The sequence below is a fragment of the Neophocaena asiaeorientalis genome, unplaced genomic scaffold (assembly GCF_003031525.2).
Source record: "Neophocaena asiaeorientalis asiaeorientalis breed wild unplaced genomic scaffold, Neophocaena_asiaeorientalis_V1.1 scaffold72, whole genome shotgun sequence".
Lineage (NCBI taxonomy): Eukaryota > Metazoa > Chordata > Mammalia > Artiodactyla > Phocoenidae > Neophocaena > Neophocaena asiaeorientalis.
Window position 1 is genome coordinate 5,209,249 of NW_020185336.1, and position 27,535 is coordinate 5,236,783.

Genomic DNA, 27,535 nt, shown 5'->3' on the forward strand with positions numbered 1-27,535 from the left:
AACTAGACCACAACACTAAATTTTCTTTATTTCAGAAATAAGCCTTAGGACATTTTAGGTGACAGAGACTAAGAAAGACTGGCAGGAGAAAAAGATATTGGTCTGATTCCATCATAGGCAGTTTTGCTTTTGCCACAAAGGAGGCCAAACTAGTGAAGTACTATATTTTTAAAAAATGATTCTGATGATTATTAAACTTTGCCAATTATATATATTTTCAGTTTCACTTTTAATTTCTTTGCTGCTAACTGTTAAATAGAATCTACATCAAGAAACTATAGCATCAGAGTCATTTATTCAAAAAATAGTTACTGAATGCGAGGCTCCAAGTTGGTGATCTAATATTACATATTAGACTAAAATAAGTAGTGGGAGAAGACAACAAGGGTGACTGTATCACACAGGATGAGAGAATAAGATGAATTATATCTCATTTTCGGTTTTGGAGGGTTCCTCTTGTTAATGAAACTGTAATATTCAGAATGCAGTGAGATTTGACTTCACCAATTATGATACTTAAGTCAGACCTTTGCCCCTACTGCTCTATTGGAATAACTGGTTTTGCGGTGAATTGGTAACACACTTCCCTCAGTTATCTACATTACTTCTTGTGGCAGCTGGGTGATTCTTAGAGATTTCCCATCCAAGAATGGTCCTGGCCCAAACCTACATAGCTTGTGAGATGTGATGGGATCAGAGCATATGGTAGGATGGCTGAAAGCAAAGACAGCTTAGTGTCTTGCATCTGAAATATCAAGATTCTGCCAACATCAGCAATATGATAACCATGTTCCATGAAATGAAAAAATGTAATCAACATTCTTTAAAAAACAGTCTAATTAATCTGTAGATTCTTTTAATTGGTTGCTGTGTTCCCCCCAACCTTCAGAAAAATAGGAACTAAAATATATATTTCATCTTGGGAAAAGTGAAAGAGCAAATACTTAAAACCCTTTCCCTTCACTCAGTAGAATCCAACAGGGCTCTAAGCTTTCTCAGGAATATTACCTATATATTGAAGCCTACATATTGATAAACTATATCATTTTTAAAACTGTTACATATGAAATAAACCTATCATTCTATTATCTTCATGGACAATATTATTTCAAGTAAAAATAGTGCTTGGAAAATCAACTCAGGACACAAGTTTCCTACTTTATTTCTACAAAATTGTTTTCACTGAACATAGTATCTCACAGGTATATTTGTGATTTACTTCTCTATAGATGGCAAAAAGAATCTGACATCAAATAATTCAGGGACCTTTAAAATTAGCATCACATTTACATGACAGAAGAAAAATGTACAGTGAACAGACAGGGAAAAAAAAAATCACACAGGCTCCAAAATACTTTTAACTCTACAAGAGCATGTTATTATGTGAATGCATAACCTATTACAGTACACCTCACCTGCTTGCCAACATTCTTTATTGCCAGCTGTTCAGGTGTCATCTTATCTTCTTCTTCTACAGCCTGTGAATGAAACACAAAGGACAGAGTTTCAAGTTCTAAATGTACTTTTCCCACTGCTGAATAATTATCAGATAATGATGATCATAATTTTCATTCACAGAACCTTTTATTCAAGTAATTTATTGCACAAAAAAGCAATTTTGCTAATCTTCAGAACAGCCTTCAGGGTAATAAAAACTATAACCACCATCATTTTGAAAACAGACTTAAGAAATTTGTAAAAGACATTGAAAATATCCAATTGGACCACCAAATGGAAGTGGTAACCATTTGAAAACTGTTATGGAATTATCTGAGGGATGGCTAAACTGGAGGATGGAAGACCCTAAGGGAGCTGCTTGTGGCACTGGGGTACTAACTACTCCCATTCTGTCTCCTTTTTCTTTTCCTACTTTCACTATGGCTCTCCCCCAACTTCCTATTATCTTTGTCACCTTTTTCTTGTCAACCAAACTGTGCATACCCAGTATCTAACTATCAGTAGTAACACTTAGGATCCAAGGACCTGCTACTGACTTTTGATCCACAGTTAACAAATCATATAGTGTAATCCCTTAATACCTTCACATATTTAAATCTGTAAAAGTAATAGATGTACTCAGAAAAAATTCTCAGTTCTCCACATGAATGATCTTTAATAATCATGAAGAAATAGAGTAATCTGAAGTTTTCAACATCAAAAATATTACTTGAAACAAATGCCAAATCAAAAATTATTCAACCAAACCATATATACAAACCACTTTCTACTATTTTCAAAGCCAGCTACAAACTTTTATGTGTATGACCATAAATTTTCTAGCAGAATAATTTTGAAGTAATTACAGCATTTAGATTAGCTACCAGTATTGCCCTCTACCCTAATAATGCACCACTGTGTAACCTCTTTATCGAGAATTCTAAGTTTAAGCAACCTCCTTCGTAAGTTTTGGGTATGGTACTGCCTGAAGCTAGGACTCTGCATCAGGTGAACTCCTGGTCTATGATTTATTCACAGCATTTGATAAATGGAAAATGAAGAAAATTTAAGTATCACCAATCTTAAGAAGTAATACCATAGCACTTAATATGGTTACAAAGGGGGTGAGAAGACAGGGGCAGAAAGCAGGAAACCAAAATCCCAGTGAGGGTTAGATTTGGATACTCTAAACTTAATCATCTCACAGCTGCCAAATTTCTTCATGTGTGAACAATGAACACGTAGGAAATGCAAGCATCAGACATTTCCCATAAACTGGGAAGTTTGGCTGCATTTCACACCTTCTTAATAGTTTTGTAAACAGAGAACTTGAAAATGAGCAAAGATGGCAAGTATCTAATTTTATAAACGGACAAACTATCTGGAGAATTTTCCGCAGTAGAATCTGCCTAAAGAGAAAAGACAGTTAATAAGTATTGTATCTACTGATTATTACAGGATACTTATTTACAACACATCATTAGGAAATACATTTATGACTCATAAAACTAAAAAGGGGAAAATAAGTTAATAACACTCCAAATCTAGAATTCCCTAGACAGAGAATATATTCATTTTCAGAGTCAGATGTCAATCCTATTATTCGCAGCTAGTTAAAAAACGTATCTTCTAACTGGGAAATTGCTTCTCCTACTATCTCAGTGTTTTACATATACAGAAACACTGGCAACGCATAAAAAGTCTGTCTTTCTAAATTACTTTTACAAATCATGACACTACACCTTACCAACCTGAAAACATATTAGATAAATGGAACAATTCACGTTAAGTCTGTACTCTATATCCATTCAGTGTTAGTTCTATGCACACGCCAACAATAGTACTTTACGGTACTGGAAGGAGGTAAGGGTTTTGGAATTTGGCTCAAAATACCAATCCATGTACAAAATAGTTATTATGGAGTATTTTGGAGTGTTGCAAATATCAAAGATGGCAGACATGCAAAGATGAAAGTAAAAAAGCACTTAAAGCATTGATCTTATTTGAAAGGTTAAACAGAATATAAAAAGCTCTAACTCAATTTTAAAAATCTTTTATATCATTTAACCACTTTACCAATTAGTTTTTCCATTTCCTATAATTAAAAGAGAGAGTTCACAAACTCTTTGAGAAGTGCAGATGGTAAAAAGTACTCCCAGCCATAGATGCCATCTGGAAAATGAGGAGCAGCTGTAGATTTAGGCATATACTAAGGTTGCAAACCCCCATGACAAAAGAGTAAGCACATCTCTTACGTTCTGAGATAGACCAGATCATCACATTAAACCCCTAAATATTTTCTCCAGCTACCTAAGTTACCTTTATCTCATCTATCATCTGAGCAAGACCAGTTTGCCTTCATTCATAGCTCTAATCTGGCTAGTCACCAGGAAAAATTAAGAAATGGTAGCAGCAGAAACAAATGAAATTCAGGCACAGGCAGTGTCCTTACTAGGGGAACTTCTGTGTTTATGGCAACTTCTGTGATTTGGCATCAAATTTTGCTTTTGCATTCGTGCTCTTCGGTTTACTCAACCAACAAAAAAGCACTGAAAATGTTTGTGGCTATTCACACTAGAAACGTTTTTAACAGTTTATCAACAAAGACCCCCAGATGGCTATCCCATCATGCACGGTCTGCACAGTTCTAAGAAATTCCTGGAATTTGGTCTGTTATGTTATCATAATCCCCTCAGATGTACCCCCTATCTTAAAGAGGCTTTTACTAAAGCCATTAACCTCATTATTTTTTTCCTGGTAATAGTCAAATTTCTCAAATGGAAAATCTGTGTTTCAAATTCTACCATTTTATTTACCTTCTAACAAACATGGATTGGACCCTTAGCACTTCATGAGTACTCTTTTAAGGATCTCCACCTGGCAAATTCCAATGGACTCAGTTTACTTGAACTTTCTGAACACCTTTTCCAATACCCCTTTTCTCTTCTAATCCTTTAACCTCTGCTTTCATGACACCATGTCTCTTATTTCACTTTATATGTCATATCTATTCCATTCCTTGGGCTTCTTTTTTTCCCTTTGATATGTTTGCAGTGTTCACTCTTAACATGCCATGCTTCCATTTAAGTACATGCTTTGTAAAATCACCTATATGGTAAATTTTTTCACCATTAAACAATCTCTGCATAAACTGCTAGTGAATGTAATATAGGCATTTTAGTTCTTTCTTGATTTTCATAAAAAGTCAATGCATTGACTATATAACTGAAAATCACATTATGGGTTATGGGGATAGAGAATAAGTTTAAAGAAATGGCTTTTATAAAACATACTTGGGAAAGCAAAATTAACAAACATGAAACGATTAGAAAACTATATGAGAAAGTATTACAGGTGTGAATATGGAGAACAAAAAAATGGGTTCCCTACAACCATTAGTAATTAAACATTAACATGTACATATTAATTTACTGAATCCTTAAAACATCCCAGTGAAGTAATCTACATTTTACATAAAGAAATTAGGCACTATCTCCTATATGTTAATTCCAGCAATACTTCTACTATAAATTTTTTTTCTAACTCTCCTTTTGAAAGTGCTTATAATGCTCTAGTACATTCTATGTATGTCCTAACAGTAGAATTTTCCTCATTTTATACATTTAGTAAATAACTATTAAGTACTCACTATGAGTAAGACAGTTCTTGCTCTTCAAGAAGCTTGCATTTGGGTTTTACTTTACCTGCCTGTAAATCTCAAACTATAATGCAATAGGAAATATACAAAAAAGGAGTGTGCCCAACTAATGGTGGGGACAATATAGCCACACAGCCAATAAGCAATGAAACTGTGACTTAAATACAGTCTTATCTATCTCCAAAGACCTCAAAGCAACATTCATGGCAATTCGGGAAATCATTACTTTATAATGACACATCCTGAATAAAGCCAAACCCATGATTTATTAAGTGACCCAGAATATGTAAATTCCTTCTAAAAATATTATAAGGAATCCAATTTTAAAATGTAATTATATAAAATAGAGATATAAAATAAACATCATGTGTGTGCCCATACAAGTGTGTGTATGTATAATAGAAACTGCAGTTTAGACTGTTGAAAAAACTTTCTATGGCAGAGTCTACTGCTAGTTGCCTACCTAATACACATCTTCTTTTATAATATAGCTCTAATTTTATTAAAGGCAGTAATGCTCCCAGGTAAAAGACTATATAGCCTTTCTCAAAGCAAAGTATGTCCACTTGATTAAGTTCTGCCAATGAGATATAATCAGAAGTGCTGGGTGGGACTTACAGAAAGGATCCTGAAAAGGAATTGATTTAGTTGAGAGGTCTCTCTCTTTTGCCCTTGCATTTCTTCCTGTTGCTTGGAACTCAGATGGGATGGCTAAAGCTTTAGCAATCACCATGAATCATGAGGAGATCTAAACGATGGAAGCCAATACAAGGAAAGTGGAGCAAAAGATGGAGATATCTGGGTATGTGAATGTAATAACTTCAAAGTTTCACATGGACTTGAATTGCAAGAGATGTACATTCCTATCCTCTTTAAGCCATTGCTACCTCAAGCTAACACAATAGATATAAATAACACCTGCTTAGTGCAAAAACTAAAAAGAATCCAGGATTTACATAAAGTATAAAATTCCCCTACCTTCCACCTGAGAGGTGACACTGTTAACAGCATAATACGTTGAGATATATGTGAGACAGAGAGGTATCATTGAAAAATGGAGGGAAGGTAACATAGTAGGGACTTTTCATATTGTTACACAATTTCATTTTATACACATAACATCAAGCTTTAAATATTTCTCTAAGTTGGTACTTGTAGAATTTCATTCTTCGTAATAAATCCTTAAAAGAGAACACCTTGGCTTAAAGAGTTATATGCACTTAAAATTTAAAGATAAAATGGGAGATGGCCTTCAAAAATGTCATATATCACTTTTTTATTTTCCCACTAGTGGCGCATTCTCCCAAACCATTTTTTTTAATTTGAAAAGAAAAAAAAATCTTATACTTTTAACTTTTTTCTTTGAATACTTAATAAGACTGAATTCTTTTTCATGTTTATATGCCATTCATCTTCAGTGAATTTTCCAGCTCTGTTGTCCAATTTATTATCCTTTCTTTATATTTTATAGGAATTCTTTGTCTGTTAGGTACTTTTTGGATACTAGCCTTTTCTGTGTTATAGGTACAAATATTTCCTGCCAGTCTGACTCCTAATAAGCATTCAATAAACGTTATTTTTATTGCAGGTAAACTTTACTGTCAAGTTATCAAAATTTAAAAGCTCACCGATATTCTTACTAGCACTAAAGTAACCTTTGGGAAGCTTGACCACAGCTTTACAAATACTAAGTCTTCCTTTTGGAAATGGGAATTTATTCACAAATGTTTTTAGCATTTTTCAAAGAAGTCATATATACATATTTATACATTTACATTTTTTATGGTAGTTATTCCTAAATACTTCGTAATTTTGGATGCTTCTGTAAACTGATTTGCCTTTTATATATACATATATATTTTTTATGTGTGTGTGGTACGCGGGCCTCTCACTGCTGTGGCCTCTCCCGTTGTGGAGAACAGGCTCCAGACGCACAGGCTCAGTGGCCATGGCTCATGGGCCCAGCCACTCCGTGGCATGTGGGATCTTCCTAGACCGGGGCATGAACCCACGTCCCCTGCATCGGCAGGCGGACTTCTCAACCACTGCGCCACCAGGGAAGCCCTGCCTTTTATATTTTTCAACTGGTTTCAGCCTATGTAACTGCATGGCTACATAATTCTCAATCATAATAGTTCTAATAGTATTCTAGTTTAGTTTCATGTATTTCTATGCTTGATTGCAAACATATCCTATCATACTTAAATAATGATAATCTGGCCTGGTTTCCCAATATTTATATCTTATTTTGTTTTTCTTATCTTATTGCACTAGCACAAAACAAGACCTTCTTATTTAATACAGCTACTTTGATAAACCAAATGTAATCTTATAATTACATATTTTGTATGTAATTACATAAAAGTTGCATCCAAACCTTCTTTCAGGTTACTAAGTAGGCAGTTTTTCTACCTGAAAAGTAAACTGTCAGATCTCTGAATTTATAGGGCTACATGCTTGAAAACAAAGCAAAATTTTATGTGTCTATGCTATTCTTAAAAAAGTCTTTTACAATTCATTTTTTCACTGGCAGATTCATTTACAAATATGCAATCAAATGTTATCAATATTAAAATACTGATGCATCTTGGCACGAATAAACTAGGAGATTTGGAATAAAAGAGTTGTGGGTGCTAAAGTTCAGTAACTAGAGAAATCAATGACTAATAATCAAGCAGAACGTCTGCGTGGACTCCAGACTTGAAATCAAAAAGTTGGTACAAAGGAATTTAATTATTTTCTAACCTTCTTTCACTTTAGGAGCTAACTGGCACCTAACAGTAATTACCTTAGTTTAAAACACCAACCAATTAAAAAGAATACTATGAAGAACTGGTTGTATGGGCCTTTCTTTTTATATTTTAAGTGTTACTAAAAACTCCACCACATTCTCTTTCAATCACAGAGGGAATTACAGCCCCAAATTTGGACTCCTTCATATCACAGCTTATACATTGTTTTCACTTTATAACCAAACCTTACAAATTTTTGAGTACTTCAGAGATTTTTTAAAACTGTAAAATAGCAAAAACTTCTGTGGATGGGCAGCAGTAACCATAAATAGGTTATTTCCTGGCAGTAGTACCAATAAGAATTTACTTAAACTTGTAATGTTACAGAGAAATGAAAACCATTCCTACAGTCTGCTGAATAATAACTTAAATTTCTTTAAAGGTTAATTTATAAAAGGTTAACTGTTTTAAATAGGATGAACTATTGTTTTCTCTTTAATCTCCACAGCATGAAAACATACACTAGAAAGATTAAATATATATATATAATTTCCCTACAATCTAGAAGCAATGGGAATTTCCAGCTGGAACACTACATATAAATCAGGGCATGCTCTTCAAAGCTAAACCTAATTCTGCTGGAATTTAGCTTGTATGGGCCCATCAACATTTTTTCAAAGCTCAATTCTCTCAAAAGGCTTGTTGTTAACACTTGGCAAATCTTATACACCGTCTCTTGGTTAATATTTATTTTGTAAGATGTGTTTAATTTAAAAAGTAAAATATTACTTTTTTGGTGTGTGACAACCAATATCAACTTTAACTGTCTCCAAAAGCTCTAGCCCCCACCATTAATTTTTAGTCCCACATAGTAAACTGCTTGTTTAAACTTTTTTTTTTTGGCCGAGCCATGATTTGTGGGATCTTAGTACCCTGACCAGGGGTTGAACCTGCACCCTCGGCAGTGAAAGTGCAGAGTCCTAACCACTGGACCGCCAGGGAATTCCCTGCTTGTTTAATCTCTTTATCTTCTTTCTCAATCTTTCTACTTCTACTTAAATTGGAAATGTTAATGGTACCAACATACTTCTGGTCACCTAGGCAGGAGACCTTTAACTCATCTTTGATTCCTTCTTCTTTTACTTTATCTATCCAACTGGCACCATGTTTTATTTTATTAGTCTATTGAAACCTCCCTTCCCACTGCCACTACAGTAATTCACACACTTAGTACCTTTTGTTTGGGTAATAGTAAGCTCCTCCTAAATATAGAAACTCCATTTCAAATCTCCTCTTACAACACTCTTTCTTCTATAGCCTTGTCAAATTATGTTTCTAAAGTCAGGTTCTGGGTATACCATGCCCCTGATCAAAAATAACTCTATCCTGATTTTCCAAACTCTGTTACTTGACTTCAGTAACTTTAAAAATCTTTATTCCCCACTATTCACCCTTTTATGTACACCCTTCTCATGTACTCTAGCCAAACACAGTTTCCTAAAGATGCCCTTGCTTTTCTGTCTCCTAGTCTTGCTCATGATGTTCAGTTGGCCTAGGGTAACATTCCTTTGTACGTCCAAATCTTATTCATGCTTTAAGGTCCAGTTCAAATGTTATTCTCTAAAGACATCATTCTGGGTCTGTACCAGCTGAAAGCAAAAGCCTTTGAACTTCTACAGGACTTCACATGGACTTCTCTGTGGCAGTGTTCTCTAACTTCTAAGTTGAATGAGTATACAAATCTCTTGGAAATCTTGTTAAAATGTTGATTCTGATTTAGCAGGTCGAACACCCGCATTTCTAACAAGATCCCAAGTGATACTGATGCAGCTGGTCTGTGGACAATCTGAATACTAAGGTGTTATCAAACACACGAATTTTGGTCAAGTACTCTGGTTATGAACTTTTCTTAATGCCCCTGTTTTCCTAAAAATGAAGGAAGGATCCCTGTTTTCCACTGCAAATTGTACAGAAGATATTTGATAAATATCTGTAAGCATAACACTGTATAGTATGTATACATGTTTTACAAATTGCAGGTTTTCAACCCATTAATAGGTTGCAAACTATATGTCGATGTATATAATATGTATGTATATAACTGAAACAGTATGAAGTTGAGTCAAATGAGAAAGAAAATAGAATATAACCACTTGTAATAAGGGTAAATATTGCTTCATAAAACTTTTGTTGCAATATATATACACACATACATATACATTTGCAGGTACTGGGTCAAATGTAAAATTTATTCTTTATATGGGTTTTGGTCAAAAAAGTTGAAAAATACATGTTATGAGTTGAATCATGTCCCCCCTAAAAGGATACATTGAAGTCATAACCCTGGTTAGAGATTAGAGTTATGCTGCCACAAGCCAAGGAATGCCTGGGGACCAAGAGAAGCTAGAAAAAAAAAAGAAGGATCCTCCCCACTAGAAGCTTCACAGGGAGCATGACCCTAACAATACCTTGATTTTGGACTTCTAGCTTCAGAATTGTGAGGGAATAAATTTCTTGTTTTAAGTCACCCATTATATGGTAGTTTGTGATGGCAATGCTAGGAAACTGATATAATACAGAAGATACATTTTAGTCTTGGTCAAGTATTCTCTTAATTTCAGAACTGTAAAAGAACATAAATCTATAAACAAAATGTTATCATGGCCACATATACTTTAACATACAATAAATATTTTCAGAAAATTGTAACTTTTTTTACATCCTCATATGAAGTGGTCTCCCTTTGCTACTCTTTACATCATCCTGTTTATTGTCTTCACAGCACTAATTACAATGTATTATGTTGTGTTTGTTTACTTTCTGTTTCCCCTACCAGAAAATAAATTCCATGAGGATAGGTCTTATTTTTTACCATATCCCCAGCACCTGGCACATAGCAGGTTTTCAATAAATACGTATTAAATGAAAAACAGAGAAGTTCATAAAATAAGTTATATGTTATCAAGTATTAAATGCTGTTGTTCACATCTCTTTGTTCCTCCTTCCCTTCCAAGAAAAAGTCCTCTGAATAATGAAGAGATTTCAATTGTAAAGCTATTTACAACAGGGGTTGGCAAACTATAAGCCACGGGTCAAATCTAGCCAACTGCCTATTTTAGTAAATAATGTTTTACTAGGACATAGCCTCACTCATCCCTTTATGTATTGTCTGTGGCTACTTTTACACTATAACAGCAGGGTTGAGTAGTTGCAACAGACTGGATGGCTTATAAAGCCTAAAATATTTACTATCTGGTCTACAAAATAGGCCACTCTACTCTTAACTATTTATATTTATACAATGCCTGATATCTAATCATATATATTCCAAAGATTATAAGAAATAAATGTTGAAAGTAAGTTTTTACCTTATTGTAATTTTTGGCTAATTCCAACATCTCTTTTACCACTGATTCATTGTGTTTACAGTGTTCACTGTAGTCCTGAAGTGTCAAACCTTCCATCCAACTCTTCTTGTGCAAATTTAACAACATCTAAAAAATATAAAGAAAAATTACTTTCCTGTATTGAGAAAATTTCCTTTATTTGTCTTGAGAAACAACTTTACAAACAACTTTTGGAATTAATGAATTTAAGTTTAATTTTATTAATTTAAATAAACTCTAATAAGTATCCTTCTAAATTTATATTAATAAAATCTAAGGAATACTCCAACTCATGGCCTTTGCATTTGCTGTCCCTTTGCCTCAAAGGCTATTTTTCTTATCTTTCTATGGCTTACACGTCTCACTTCCTTAGATATAGCTGCCATTCCTCACCACTATATAATAAAGCCACCCCATACTATCTAAACATCTTTCTTTCCTTAACTTGCTTTATTATTTTTATAACACTATAAACAGCTGAAATTTTTGTTTTCTTGTTTAGTGCATTTCTCTCCCATTAAAGAGAAATCAAGGCAAGGACTCTGTTTATTTCAAGATCACCAAGGTCTAGATTCTAGAATCTAGATCATAATCTAATCATAGCAAATACTAAATAAGCATATGTTGAATGAATGAACTACTATGTTACACACAGGATTTCTATTAGTTCATATAGCCCTGCTCTCAAATGCCGAGATAAGGAGGTAAATGCCTCCATTTACTGAATGACTGTGTCAATCTTTCTGAGTCCCTGTTTACATATCTATGAACTGAAGGCTTGTATTAGATAATCTTTAAATTTTCTTCAAATTCTAATATTCCATCTATAATTTAAAATTTTTGAACTTCTTTATACCAGAATGAAAAGTCGTAAAACTGGGAAGGAAATCACAGATCCATCCACTTTGCAATCACATCAGCAAACTGGGATCAGACCCTATTAGTAGTGATCATGGAACTAAACACTTTAGTTCATTATTTCTCAAACTGGACTCCTAATTCTGAATACATATTCTTCGAAGTTCATAAGTTTTCAAGTTCAGAGTCTTAAGACAGTTTTTCTTAAAAGTCCTACTCTATAATGTCCTTCAGTTGAGGATAATCATTGAATAAGAAGAGTTTTCTAAACGATTGATAAAATTATGCAATGTGAAAAAAAGACGGTACCTACAGAATGACTATTGTTCTTTTGCTATGAGAACCAGTATACTTTAAGTGAGATCCACAAGCTATGAGGATCTAAAGACATAGTCGGTAAGTTTATGAGTTTAGTTTAGAACAATTATTTGTTTAGAGGTTTGCAGCTAAAAGTGGTACAAAGTTTTCCTTATGCTGGAGAATAAGCTGCATGTCAAAATCACCTATGAGAATTTTCAGGACACAAAAGATCCATATTCCTCCATGCCCCTCCTAGGGCCCATGGAGGCAAGAGTAGTTTGGAAAAAAACTGGAAAACTCCTGCACATGTAACCCGAATTTCTTGGATTGCTTCCCATCTTCGCCAGTGACAGTGTTTTAGAAAAATACATCCTCAGGAAATTTTGGTGCAGCTGCAACTACCTATGCTATAAAGCTACCTATAATTAAGTGTTGAGAATTGGATTTTTCTACACTTCAGAAGCAAACAAAGAAAGTTCCCACAGAGCAGGAGAATAATTCTACCATGCCTGGACAAAGATTGGATTGGGCCCCTCAGGTAACACTTGGAGTTAAGTATACAGGTTGGTGAGATAAGAGTAAAGGCAGGGCTTTGGGTATCAAGAAAGCACGTGAACTGAGCTATACTAGGAACACAAACAAAATATTAATTAATTTATGTAAGTATTTATATGTGTGTTTTTTATACCAAGGATGGTGGCTAAGTTTATGGGGTACCATAAAGGAAAAAAAGAAAAAGAAAATTTGATGTAATTAGACGGATATTTCCAAATAGTTGGGTGTCAGACTGATAAAATATTTATGTATCTGAATGAATTTTTCAGTTTATGTCTGAGTGGTACCCTTTTATCCCACAGCCTGTACCTATTCTACATAAAATTAAAATAAGTGTTGAAAATGTACTTCAAGCTATCAACTAAATCTACCACAGGTGATATGAACTTTGGGACAAAAGCAAGCAGAAGGAAGAACCATGGCTCAGTGTCTCCCCTCAGGTCAAGGAAGAACTGGTCCCCTGCAGCCCCTCACTCAAAATCATGCTCAAGCACCTAGGAACTTTGAGTGAGTTTACTGGTGGCTTTGAACTTTTAAAACAATTGTTTATCAAACTTCAGAAAATCTTATACAGCACATTCTGCCCACAATATATAAATAAGACTGAAAATGGAGATGATCTGGTTGAAAGAGGGAGTAGTATGGAGAGCGCTCTAACTCCACTCCCATATACCATCACTAGAATCCCTTCTAGGGTGACTTTGTGGGGAACACTTTCAACTAGTAAGAAAGGTCTTGTTTACTACTGATTACTTATGTTTGGACTTCAGAGTGCATGTAGAAACCAAAACTTTGGGGCTGTCAATAGTACTCATGTTCTTTCAAATTTTTTAAGTCTTTCTCAGAGAGAAATACAAGAAGCTTATTTGGAGGATGACTAATTGTAATAATAAAGAAAAAAAGCAGTTCAGATTGTAATTTCAAAAAGCAATAGGCAGACTTAAATATTTCCAATTAGTTGAGAGAAAAACTGTTCTTGAGATAATCCTAAAATAGTAGAAACTAAAGAATGCTAATCTACCAAGACGCTAGGTAATTTTTAAAGTCATCAAATTTGATTACTATAAAAAGGTATAAAAATTTAGATCTAAATATCTGAAAACCCTTAAAATGCATTTCCCTTTTGACTCACCTTTAGTTTATCCTAAGTAACCATGGTACTTTTTTAAAAAGCACTACACAATTACAATCTAATTTATTCCTTTCAAATCTGGAAAGCTATTTATTTAGCAATTTAGTAACAAAAGGCCATTTTATTGAAGATAAATTAATCTGAAAAATCGCAGAACTAGAAGAAAGATTTTTATAATTTATCATAAAACCAAACTGGAATGTTTGTTTCCTACTTCCTCTCCTGTTTTAGCGCCTACCAATAAGGTAAAATGTCTCTCCATTTGTCCAATAAAATATTCCTTTATTTTATGCTATAGTTCATCAGGAATGAAAAAAATATTTGAACACATCAATGAAAGAGGTCAACAATTTAAATTCAAATATACCGGGTAACAGTTTAAATTGTTTGAAATAGATTTTTTTCCGCCTCTAAGATAAAAATTTAAGCTTACCTTCTGTTCCAGTTCATTTTTCCGATAGTTAATAGTAATGGAGTAATAATGTCTGTTTAGTCCATGAATTAATGCCTATATAGATAAATGATTAGAAGGACAAATTAGTATTTTTCATCTAATAAAATAAATACAACTGTTTGAAACTGTTGACATATCCTGTAGACAATACCTTTACCATCTTCTAAAAATAGCTTTTTATCCTAAGTAAATATTAAACTATTTTTTTCTCAGCTACGAGTTTAGAAGTGAGATTTAGAGGTACAGGGCACACATTCTTTAAAACATGACATAGAGCCCCACAAATTCAACAGTTTTAGTAGCCTTGCTCAGAGTCAGAGATATGATTTGACCTCATCATAATCTAACCTATAAACTAATTATTCATAATTTATAAATAATACATAATTTATTAAGTCTGATTTTATGATTATCTACATAGGGGGCTCTTTCTTATTTCAAAAGAAAAGGCTAAAAAGACATAAATATAATTATTCCTTCACCCACAACATTAATCTGGAGTTTCCGTTTTTCTTAATTCAGTTCTAACATATTAAAAATAACTGTGTCTGGGCTTCCCCAGTGGCGCAGTGGTTGAGGGTCCGCCTGCCGATGCAGGGGACACGGGTTTGTGCCCCGGTCTGGGAGGATCCCACACGCTGCGGAGCGGCTGGGCCCGTGGGCCATGGCCGCTGAGCCTGCGCATCCGGAGCCTGTGCTCCGCAACGGGAGAGGCCACAACAGTGAGAGGCCCGCATACCGCAAAAAAAAAATAAAATAAAAAAATAACTGTGTCTGCATATGTCTCCAAATTAACGAAATGGGGTTTGTTTTTTAGTGGGTCCAGTCTCAGGCAACCTCACTAAGCAGAAATTTTTCCACTGTACTTGATCACCAAGACAAACAGTCAAATCATCATAAAAACTGAAGCTAATGGCATGGCTTTATTAAGAAACAATAATCCTACATGTGCTGTAATCCACTCACAGCTGCACAAATGTCTAACTCTAGCTACATAGGTTCAAATGAGGTCCAGAACAGTTTCTGTGGACCCCTCTGTCAGCCTTCTAAGACATTAAAGTACAGAAATACACCTTGGACATATCTTCAAGTACAAAAACAAAAAGGGCTTTGGGGTTAACTCTCAGGAATCTAAAGATAAAGCTAACTAAAACAACCACCACACTCATAATTGGATTTTTACAATGTAGTCTTAAGGTGTTGAGGTAGAAGAAGGGGTGGAAAGGAAACATTTGATGAGCACCTGCACCTGCTTTACACAATAAGTCTTCTAATCTTCACAACAATCCAGTAAGGTAGGGTGGTTCCATTAGTATTTTGACAGATGAGGAAATAAGACACAAATCTCAATTTGTCCTAGTTTATACCTAATAAAATGCAAAGCTGGGATCTGAATCCAAGCTTTTCTGACTCCAAAGCCCATGTTTTTTTCTATCATACTATGCTACAACGTATCTTAGGAAATTCTTAAATTAAGTCTTTGTACTTCAGGGATCAGAATGAAAACAAAGCATAGTCTTATTTTTAAACTTTGCTAGCAAAAATCGCCCCACCAAATACTAACCCATTTTAGGTATGTACTGTAACAATCCATTCTTTTTTGTTTTGTTTTTTTGTGTGTTTTTTTTGTGGTACACGGGCCTCTCACTAATGTTGCCTCTCCCGTTGCGGAGCACAGGCCCCACGGCCATGGCTCACGGGCCTAGCTGCTCCGCGGCATGTGGGATCTTCCCGGATTGGGGCACGAACCCGTGTCCCCTGCATCGGCAGGCGGACTCTCAACCACTACGCCACCAGGGAAGCCCAACAATCCATTCTTATATTCCTAACATCTGCTATAATAAAATGGTTGCTATATGAAATTAAAGTACTAGGAGTATCTATTAAATCCTTATTCATTTCAATAATAATCAGGAATAGTGAATTAAATTTCAGTGCCTAGATATGCTGTACTGTGTGAATCAAAAAGTGGAGCTAATCAGTGCCTCCCTTAATCTGTACTCACCTTTATGCAAATTAGGAAGTGCATCCTCTGGGTGGAAGAATTAGAAAAAGGTGCCCAGTGCTCCAAGCAAACTCAGCCTGGCTGGAGAGCAAAGTGTAGGCTAGATTTCAGGTGCCAACTGCCCTCTCATCCAATCACCTTTATGCAGTGCTTCAACTATATAATTCTACATAGTGGCCATAAAGCTAATAACAGGTATGGCCAAGAGATACAGAAGTCAGACAAATGGGCACACAGATAGGTCCACATTTTGGAGATTAACTGTACTGCTGAAATATACAGTTTGGAACTTGAAGGCACTACCTACTTGATTTTCAATTACATTATTTAGATGAAAGTAGTACAACTAACAGGCAGCATGAAAGATTAGCAGGGACAATAATAAAACAAATATAAATTTAAATCAAATGATATCCTCAAGCCATTTCCCAATTTCACTTACTCACTTGCTGTGTGCCCCCAAGTACATTCATCCCAAATCATAGGTAAACTGGCCATGTACAGTCCTCCTTCCATATAAACCCAAAGGCACAGGCTCTTTTATTTAGCTCAGTGAAAAATAAATTCTCTCAAATTCCCCATTCTAGTTGACATTGAATTACAAGTTGTGACAGCATACACCAAATATAAGATTAGCTTTACCAAGGGGGAGACTAGCCTTTTGACAGGGTCAAATTGCAAATTAAACATAACATACTAGCAAATGCCACAGTATGTCAGGCAGACAAAGAAGTTACATAATCAGGAAATTTCTCAAAACATCAATACTTAACTTTTAAATTTACACCTAACAAACATATGATGAATTTAGGAAAATTTAGGCAATTCTTCATTAAAACAGGATATTATCCTGAAGCTCATTCATTAATTATTTGAAATCTGCAACAGTTTCTCATAGAAGCACTGTTAAAAAGCATGGTTCTATTCTATAGTGTTTATATTGTGGGCTAAATAATATTTCAGTGACTGACCTGGGAAGCTAGCCACCTTTTAGAGCACTGTTTCTGGGACAATACTTTTTGGAATTACTAACAGGACTTCTTGGGTATCCTGACCCTTGTTTTCTTTGCTCAAAGGCTGCCAACCTTTCAAAGTAGGAAGTTCTTCCTAGGTTGGTACTATCAGTCTAAGATGCTATTTATTCTAGACAAAGAGTGGTTTGGAGGAGGAACTAGACAAAGCAGAGTTTTGAGATCCCACTGATTAACTTCCAGGTTATTTCTATGTTTCTTTAAGCTAATCTTTAGAGTAGAGCTTTATAATTTTGTTGGTATGACAAATTCAAAGAAAAGCTCACAAATAATCATTACGGTGAAATAATACTTCATTGGCATTGTCCAGACTACTGAGAAGAGGTTAGAAGTTATAACTCCATTTGCTCACTGCTGTGGAAAAGCAGGCATATTATAAAATACACAGCTTATGAACTATGTAATAACCTATTTATAGGTTCTTGATAGGTTAAAAAAGTTTCATGCTCTTAAAAAAGGCATATTTACTTAGATCTAAAGATATATGTTTGCCTTAAATTATTTTACATTGATAAACTGAAAATGTGGTACTAAATATAATCCAGTAAATCATACTTTAAAATGAATCTTTCTTTATATAAATATAATAGCTCTGGAAAGAAACAAAACATGTGCTTTGTTCCCTTTAGGGTGGAGAACTGGGTCACAAATGGCAAACGAAGAAAAGAATTTTTGCTAAATACCTTTTCATACCTTTTGAATTTTGAGCTGTATATATACGTTATCTATGCCAAAATTAATGAATTAATGAAACTTCCAAATATAGTATAAAAGAATGAGGAGCTCTGGTTATGTACTAGTTCCTACAGTAACTCAGTGGATAAGCTAGGCAAATCACAAACTTGCTGGGCCTCAGTTTCCTCACCTACAAAATCATCACAATGGTTCCTTCTAGTACAACTATTTTATAACTGTTTAACAGCTACCAAAAACAATGTTTTTCAAATAGTTTAACTGTGTTAGACAGTGCAGTTGTACTCAGGGCTACACTTAGAGGTTCATAACCCTAGTATAATGCATCTATGCATCAACAGCTACTAAATTTCCATTCAGTTGACAACCAGTCTTCATATACACTGTGGCCCTTAAGCATCTGAAATGTTGTTGAACAATTTTTAGTGGAATAGTTTTACATTTTTAGTTACTAAAATAAATGCTTGCTAACTCTCAATTCTATACATTTGACAATAATGGTCAAATGTTCCAAGAACAAAATAATACAAAGTCACATATATCAATAGAAAAGTCTACAGTACAGGCATTATCCTCTTCCCTCTCTATCAGGATTATTAATGACTTCTCATTTAAAACATGAAAGTTCACATAAACTTTGTCTATTAGCTTTGTCTTGTGGCAGATACTTCAACGTTGTTATTAGTGCTTTAAAAATAATATTTTCTAAAAGCAATATATGTTTCATTATAGAAAGTTTAAGAAATATAGAGAAGGAAAAACAAGAAAAAAAATTCAATAACCCTACAACCTAAAGGTAATCAATACTAATATCATATTGTAAATATATAGGCACAGTTTATAAAATATATATTTTCAAAAAGGAGAACTTGCATATGTGATTTTATAATCTTTTTCTTAACATATTTTGAACTTTCCTCAATATATTAAATAGTAGTCTACAGTATAACCCTAATATTTCCCCCCCTACTTTTAAGTATGATAGTAAAAAAAAATCAGTGTTAGAAAAGCATTAGTAACCACCCACATGAGTGCTGATGGTACCTGTTAGGTTCCTATTCCTAACAGTAATAAGCTGGTTTAGGAATAAGATCCCTCTAAATACAAACTAACTTTCCTTCAAAATAAAAGGCATGGCCTTTCTGAAAGGCTTCTGATCCCTGAGGTAAAGATTCTGCTAACACATCTTAAAACTCTATTATGAATATCACCATTCACTTCAAGTTCTCCTGGGATGCTTTCTTTCTAGCTTGTCTTAGAAAACTAAGAAATTGTTTTAAGGTGTGCCTTTGTTCCGTCACTTTTTGGCTTGATCCCATTTGAGTGTTTCAGTATTGGAATTGTCTCAAAACTGTAAAGCACCCAGATAGATGTTTTCCTGATGGACGCTATAAAAACTGTGAAATAAATATATATACAGATTTTAATTGGAAGCCAAAACAAACTAAAGTGAAATGGAAAACAATGATACTGTAGCTGTTATATACACAGGTCCTTTTAACTTCGGTTTGGAACCTGCTTCATAAGGTTCACCTTAAATTACAGACTATAAGGTAAAAATACAAACTGGACTGATGTAGAAAGAAACAGATTTTAATTATTTAATTAACTCAAATTTTAAGGTTAAAAACCAGTGTTTAAATTTAAAAGATGAAATCTGCAACAGGTGGCTGTTGACTTGCAATTAGTAAAAACTTCTGGCAGAAACACACCAAGCAGTAATCACAATGATCTTAGACTGTGAGATGCTACTTAACAAAAAAAATAATATTTGCAAAAAAATAATGAAGCAGTATGATGCTATGGGGGGTATAAGAAAGGTCATTATCACAGGCTAGACAGGTCCAATAATATATTCTCTTGGAACATGCAAGCATGGGCTTGTCTGTACCTAATCAAAAACACTAGTAGCTTATTTCATCATACTCACTATACTTTGCAGTTTTCCCTGGCTTCTAAGTAATTTTTTCAAAAGGAACACACCTCAATCCTTTGAAAGAACTTTTTCACTTTGATGAAGATTTCAGATGAGTGACTGCTGAAAAAGTAAGCATCTAAAAGTATAAAGTTATCAAAGTATAACCAAGCTTAGTTTAACTGTCAAAGCCACAACTCCCCAGAGACAATCATATGACAGAGCAAGGTTTCAGAAGGGGAGCAGCAATAGCTACTATAATGTCTCTGTCCTATGTGTTCTGTTTAACCAAACACGGTATTTCTGTCCTTTTAATTAATCTTCAGAGAAGCAATTAACTATATAGACACAGGTTGTGGTGCATTTAAAAACACACTTAAAATAATTTTTGCAGACAATAAAGATCTGTGTAAAAACAATGAAGCATGTGGATGATACAAAGAAAACAATCACTCAGGAGGATATTAAGTGTCTGAATAACTGTAATAATGGTGGTTGACATCACTAGAAAGAACAAGATATAAACTATTATCAAAAGAAATATGTAGTTGTGTTTTATATGATTTGTTTTAAAAGTAGGGATTAAGGCAAAAAAAGAAAAAAGAAAAAGGTAAAAATATTTAAGTACTATTTAGGAACTGCTTCTGGGGACCTCTTAAAGTGTACAATAATTTACCATTATTTACTACTATAAGAAATGTCTACTAACCAAACCAATAATGATACCATGATACCTAACGCACTCCACCTAAAACCCCTATCAGTCCTTTACCACAGTGTTAACCGTGCAAAGTTGTAAGGTACTCTCAAGATTAAGGCTCTACTATGCCCCCAAAAGGGTGTCCTCAAACTATGTTAGGAAAGTTTAAAGACTTCACTGAAAGCAGACCCATATGTGAGCAAATCTAACTTTTGCAACACTATTTCCATAATCTCCTTTTAAAGCACAAGAAAAATTAATTGCAAAACAAATTAAAATGCTAAGTACTGGATCTTAAAATGGTCATTTATAACAGGCTTTTAAAATGTAAAACAGTTTTAACACATTATTAAATACAGGTATTACCTGGATAGATGGCTTGTTTAGGTGACCCAGATTTGAGGTTGTTTGTCTTGGTTCATGTCCTAAGACCATCATATTAGCATTGATCAATCTGAAGGCATCAATAACAACCTGTAAAAACAAGGTGTCAGGTCATCTCTTTTTTAAAAAGCAAGTGATGGTGCCAAGCAACACTGGACAAGGCATGATCAACTTGCATCTGTTTCTGGCCTATTTCCAGAAAATCATTTAATTATAATATTAATAAAAAAGAACCTCCTGCTGACTGCACCATCAGCACACCACCCTCTATCTTGTAATGTAAGGTGACACCAATTATTGCAATTTTCATGAAGCAGTAAAGGAAAATATTAACTTTGCATCTTTATTATTGAAATACGTCATTACTAAACTTACACCAAACAGCCTTCATTGCTGTGCATATGTCTGTCACCTAAATTTTACCTAATCAAAATGAATGACAAAGAGAAACTAAAACTGAAAGTGAGCACAAGCTAAGGGACCACATCTAAAGCCCAGCCCTGTCACATCAATTATACTACCACAGTACTTGAAATGACAACAAAATTACAACCAGCAAGGCACTTGCTCCACGTATTCTCTTCTAGTCAGATACCTTTTACTTCTTGTGACTATAAAAGACTTTGTACCTTGTCTGATGGCCTTAAATGTCCAGGCCACTGTCAAGAATACGAGGCACAATACAAGAAAACCAAGGTCATCCGTGCTTTAAGCCAGGAACATGGTATAGAATGATACAGCCCTAAGTTCATAGTAAAGAAATAACAATAGGTATCCTCTTTTTCCTAGGTGTACTCAATATTTCTGTAGAGAAACACTTCAAATTCTTACATGATACAAATCATCTTTTAGCTCATATATTAAGAGATTGAACAAGAATCACATACTATCCGAATGCTTTTCTCTGTTCATTATCATGGATTTGAAAGAACTTGTTAAAGCTTTTAAATGTTGTTAAGTTTTATGTAAAGAACTGGGGATCTTAAGACAGATGCCTCTTCCAGGGAATGTAAATCAATTACCTAGAGAATAAACTCAATACATTCTTCACATAAAAATATCTTAAAGCAGGGTAATACAGTTATTTCTAGATTTGCCTTTAAAAGTGCTAAACAACTGAGATTTATCAATGTTTTAAAATCTATTGTCTACTAGACTGTTTCTCATTTGTATAATTATAGTTTGAGGATACTAAGGGATTTAAAAAAACTTATTTCCAAAATAAACCAACTGGAATCTAATCAAGTCTGAAAACTCTGTAGTAAGTATTACTAAATGCTATATGCTAAAGAATAAGATTTAAAGAAAGAAAGAAAGGAAAAAATCACCCTTTCTAAAAAGCTGCCATGAAGGGTCAACGGTACTAATGAATACAAACTTACACCAAAGCACTATGACAAGTGACTCAATCTAAGGCCTCCATCTACTCCGGCAATTCCCCCCCCGCAGCCCCAAAACTCTGAATTTTGCTTTTATTTCTAACAGTTTGAATTTCCCCAAAGATTCCTCTTGCCTTAAAATAAAACCAAGTATCCCCAGAACATGCATGATTTAATAGTTTTGTGAAAACTTTTTTCTTTTTATACAGCAACTGTAATCCAGACTTAACTTTCACAATTATGTATAAATAAATATGGCCTAGGTTTATACCTCTTGCTTATAAACTTTTTTCTAATCATTTTCATAAAGTAATAAGTACTACTATCAAACATGCTTTAATCAGATATTATCATAAATAATTTCAAACAATTGTTTAAACACATATAGAAGTAATATTTTCTACTAAAAAGCACATAAAAATAAGATAAAATGTAGGCTAAAGAAGGGAAAAGAGACCATTTTGATAGACAGATGTACAACTTAAATAAATACAAAATTAAGAATTGCTTCCCTAACCAATAGCAGTAAATATTTAAGAGCAAAGCATCATTTTGGTCCAGTTGTTTTTAGAATACTTGGATTCCATTTAAAGATTTCTGTATCATTTGTAGAAAAAGAACACTTCTACAAAACTATGAAAATTCCACAATATATCACAAAATATCTTTTTTATACTGAATGCTTCCAAACTAGAACAGAAGACCAGCTATTTTACACACAAAAAACATCTCTGTAATATTTCTCTAGAATATTATAAACAGGTGTGAAACTTCATAAAAGGGAAATAAAAATACCAGCTAAAGAGATATCATGATCAATTAAAAACAGTCTGAAATTTAGAAATTTTAATTCTATTTAAAATTAAGAGAAAAATTCAAGAATTTAATATACTGTTCAACTAGTAAATGATGGCCCAAATGAAATGAAATGTTTAGAATGACGATTTCTGAGTAGCAATATGAAAGCCAATAGAAAATGAACACTTTACACCAAGATTAAAGGAATTTGCTGCCATCACTATAGCAACTGTCTTAAGGAAACTAACATGTTCAACAACCTGCAGACCAAAATTAGATTTAGTACACAATAAAAATATAAATATGGCAATATAGTCTACATTTTAATTTCTGTACAATTTTATAATTGCTTTTTGTGCTGTGAGAATAAGTGGGTTTCTCCTTTAGAGCAACCTATCAAAATAGACTCATTAATGTCCAGTGCACTAATGAGCAATGGGTGAAGAAGGTGTTAATTATGCCATAGTAAGATTCAAGAAAAAGCCTTGGTGAGCACTTGGAGGTGTGTATAGGCTGAAGGCGTTTCTCCATGTTTATGTATTTACAGCATGATGCAACAGAATGACAGCAAAGTGGTCACTCCATGGATGAGAACAGAAATCTTAGATACAATAGACTGAACAAAGAACCCCCAAGGATTAATTAAGTTATGGGAGGGGGGCAGGGGAAAAATTCATTTTTGGGGGCTATATGAATTTTCTAAATGGTTTGTTTTAAAGTATATATACATTAAACCAGTTCAGCTTATGTCTTATAAGGTTATAAATCCAAAAAGTAATTTAGCCAAAAAACTTTGCCCAAAAACTACCCCTTAATATGTACTAACAAAAACTTCCAAGCTAAAGTATGACAAATATTTTCAGGAATATGAAGCTAGACTTTTATAATTCCTTTCCATGCTGCAGTCCTACGCACCACATTGAATCTCCATTCACCGGCCTGACCATTTAATTTTTTCTGGTACAAGTGCCTTGAGACTTTTCAGAGGTCACTGCAACAGTAGACAGCTTATAACAAAACCATTAGCAGTTTGGCTAGCTTAGGGAAACCTCTTACTTTCCTTTTTTGTTTATTATCACTGCATGAATCTGCAGCATATGATAGTTTATAATTTCTCAGGCTTGTTAAATTCATGTTAAAGGTCTGTTTTCTTGTTGAATAAATTTTGTTCATATAATGCTGCCTATTTCATACACTCAGTCTTTAATAGCACCTTTGGTCTATGCGCAACTCACAGATCAAAACAGAGGACTAAAATAGGGGTTGATGATGCTATTTACATGTGTGATTCCTGCTGTCTTCTTGTTAGTAGCTTTAATATAATAGAAGACCTTGTCTGTTTTGTAATTAACACATCTTTACTGGAGAGATATTTGGAAGTGATTGCTGTGAATATACTGGTTAGTAAAATAAACACAATCACACACCACTTTCTGTTATCAGACAAATTTGTGAATTGTACACATTATACCCCAGATCAACAAACTGTGATATAACAGCCAAGTAGAAGACACATATTTATATAACCCTTTATTTTTCTGAAAATATGTATTCACTCTGACCTTGCAAATATAATTAGCTTGTGGGATGTGCAGATTTCAGTACCATGGTTGCTTTACTAATTGCAATTCTTGGAAATAGATACTAAATATTTGGAAGCTGCCAATACAAAATAAAAACTGCATTTTTTTTGTACATCTGTCTTAGCTTATAAAAGCAAAATAGTTTTAAAAACAATACTGTGTTCCACATTTATTCCAAGCACACCCAAGGGTCAAAGACCTATCATTTCATTTTAACAACGAATCTGGTTTAGGACACAAAACTGTAATTATTTTCAAATTCAGTTTAATCCATAATTTTTTGGCTTCTTTCATGAGTATGGTACAGTTTATCCAATATGCTATTTATTTTTAAATTCATGTTTTCATATCAACTGCTAGGTCACGGAAAGACTAAATTTCTAAAGCACCAATGTATGGTTCCCAATTTTTACATTCAAAGGAGACTAATTTTTAAGTAAAGCTTGTAAAATTAATTTAATTCAAAGGTGTTTGAAAGAAAAATGCACAAGCACTTCTGGCAGTAGATGCTGTACTTCATAATTTATCTCCCTCCCCACCCCCCTCTCCTTTTTTGTTTAACAGTAGCTGCCTTTGGCATTCCCAGCTGCCCTTGGCATTCCCAGCTGCCCTTATATTGAAGTCAATGACTATGGGAAGTGTTTATATATAAAATGAGCTGGAAGAAAAAAAGCTTGAAAAAAAAATTCAGACCTCAAAATCAATGTCAAACATCAAGAAAAGAAGAGTTACAATTCAGTGACCAGTTAGGTTACATATTTAAACACATATAAACCCACCACCATAAATAAGTCTCTAAATGACTATAAAAATGCTAGGTGTGGAAATCAAATACCCTTTATCACCTAGAAATGACCTGTTATCAACTGCTTAGGTTGTTTCTAGATTCTTTAAAAATTAAGGGTGCATGTGACCTGGGAAGTACTGCTGGGGTTTGTGACCAGTTCGTTACTTCTGCTGCCGTGCACTGCCAGGCATCTATAAGAGAAAAACATCTTATGTCTCTTGTAAGCCCACGGCATAAAAAATTCAAAGAAATCTTACTTTTTATGCCATTTCCAATGAAAAGCACTAAGAACTAAAACTGACTCATGCCAAATGCATATCACTGAATTGCTGTGATTTCTTAGTCTCAACTTTGCAACATGGAAATTATTTATAAAATGTCAATTTTAGCTCTGGAAAAGAAATTCCTATGTGTATGTACATTTTCTTTCTTCATCCTTGGAGAATTGCTTATTGTAGCTAGAGATCTGTAGTACAACTTCAATATATTGGGAGAAAAGGGGATGGAGTATAACTAGCATAACGTATTTTTTTTGACAAGTGAAGACATGCATCAAAATGCAAACAGTAAAGCCACCGTTTTGGATATATATACTTTAATAAAAACAAATCGATCTCTAAAAACTAGTATGGTGAAAGGTAATTAAACATTTTTAGATCCATGAAACTTTCTAAAAAGAATATAGTTATGTCATAAAATAAATTTAGCAAAATTTTTACAGTGTATGCATGTACTCAGTATGGTATAGGTATTTAAATGCTTAAGACACTGCAGTCAGAAGCCTGCCTAAGTTAGAATTCTGGTTCTAACACTTGCTAGTTATTGAGCTAAGATAACTGTTATTTAACTTCTCAATGTCTCCATTTGCTCATGAATGACACCATTTAATGATAAGATTAAATGAAATAATATGTGTGTACCTACCACTATAGTTCTCAGTGTTTTTAACTATGGTGCTCATGGACTTGCCTAGCTCAGATCTCCTTTCAATAGAACCTACTGTAGAGAGCATAGCTGACTCACAAACTCCAGATGCTACACTTTTGGATCCCTCTGGGGGTTCACCCCAGGTCAAACCTCCCTTGGGCTACTCCCAGCCAATGTCTGAGCACAGCAGGGGTACTACAAACCTAGCCATTCCTGCCAAATAAGGGCTTCTTCTAAAGGACAACTGTCTCAAGGACTCCCCAACAGCCTGGCTGAAACTTTCTTAGGAACATGCTGCAGTCTGACGCTCTTCCTACCCAATCCTACTTTCTCTTTCTCCTTCCACACGGTCAGACAGATTGAATCCCATTTTGGCGTTTGCTTCTTGTAGCACTCAACCTGACCAGTAAACTAAGCAGAATACTGCTACTGCAATACAATGTTAAAGTTAGAAAAAAGCCACCCTCAAAATCAAATCAGAATTATAAATTTGGTATCCACAGACATTTGGCATATGAAAATACCAACAGGAAATTAGGGAGAGACGTTTAAAGACATATTTCCCTAGGAAAATTCCTAAATAAAATAAAGAAAAAATGTAACAGCTATACTGAATATTATCTCTTTAAAAAAATGACAATATGCCTAGAATTTTGATACTCCTCTATGATAGGTATTTCTAGAATTATAGGTGATGAATAAACAGTGAACTTAAAAACTGAACTCTTCAGGGACTATTAATGAGCTACAAGATACTAGCATCTCTGGGTCACTGGTCAGATAACCAACTCAGAGTACCAATCCTATCTGGTGGCTACTCT

General features: G+C 34.2%; 1 protein-coding gene across 2 annotated transcripts in view; it reads right to left on the reverse strand.

Moving 5' to 3' along the window:
- The window catches only part of PSMD14 (proteasome 26S subunit, non-ATPase 14), a 93,868-nt gene that overhangs the window by 1,447 nt on the left and 64,886 nt on the right, over nt 1–27,535 (reverse strand). For both annotated transcript variants that reach the window (XM_024735988.1, XM_024735989.1), the window contains 4 exons: nt 21,223–21,330; nt 14,492–14,566; nt 11,196–11,321; nt 1,416–1,478 (listed from right to left, as the gene is read on the reverse strand). In XM_024735988.1, coding sequence (XP_024591756.1) covers nt 1,416–1,478; nt 11,196–11,321; nt 14,492–14,566; nt 21,223–21,330 — 372 coding nt within the window. The remainder of the gene's footprint in view (nt 1–1,415; nt 1,479–11,195; nt 11,322–14,491; nt 14,567–21,222; nt 21,331–27,535) is intronic.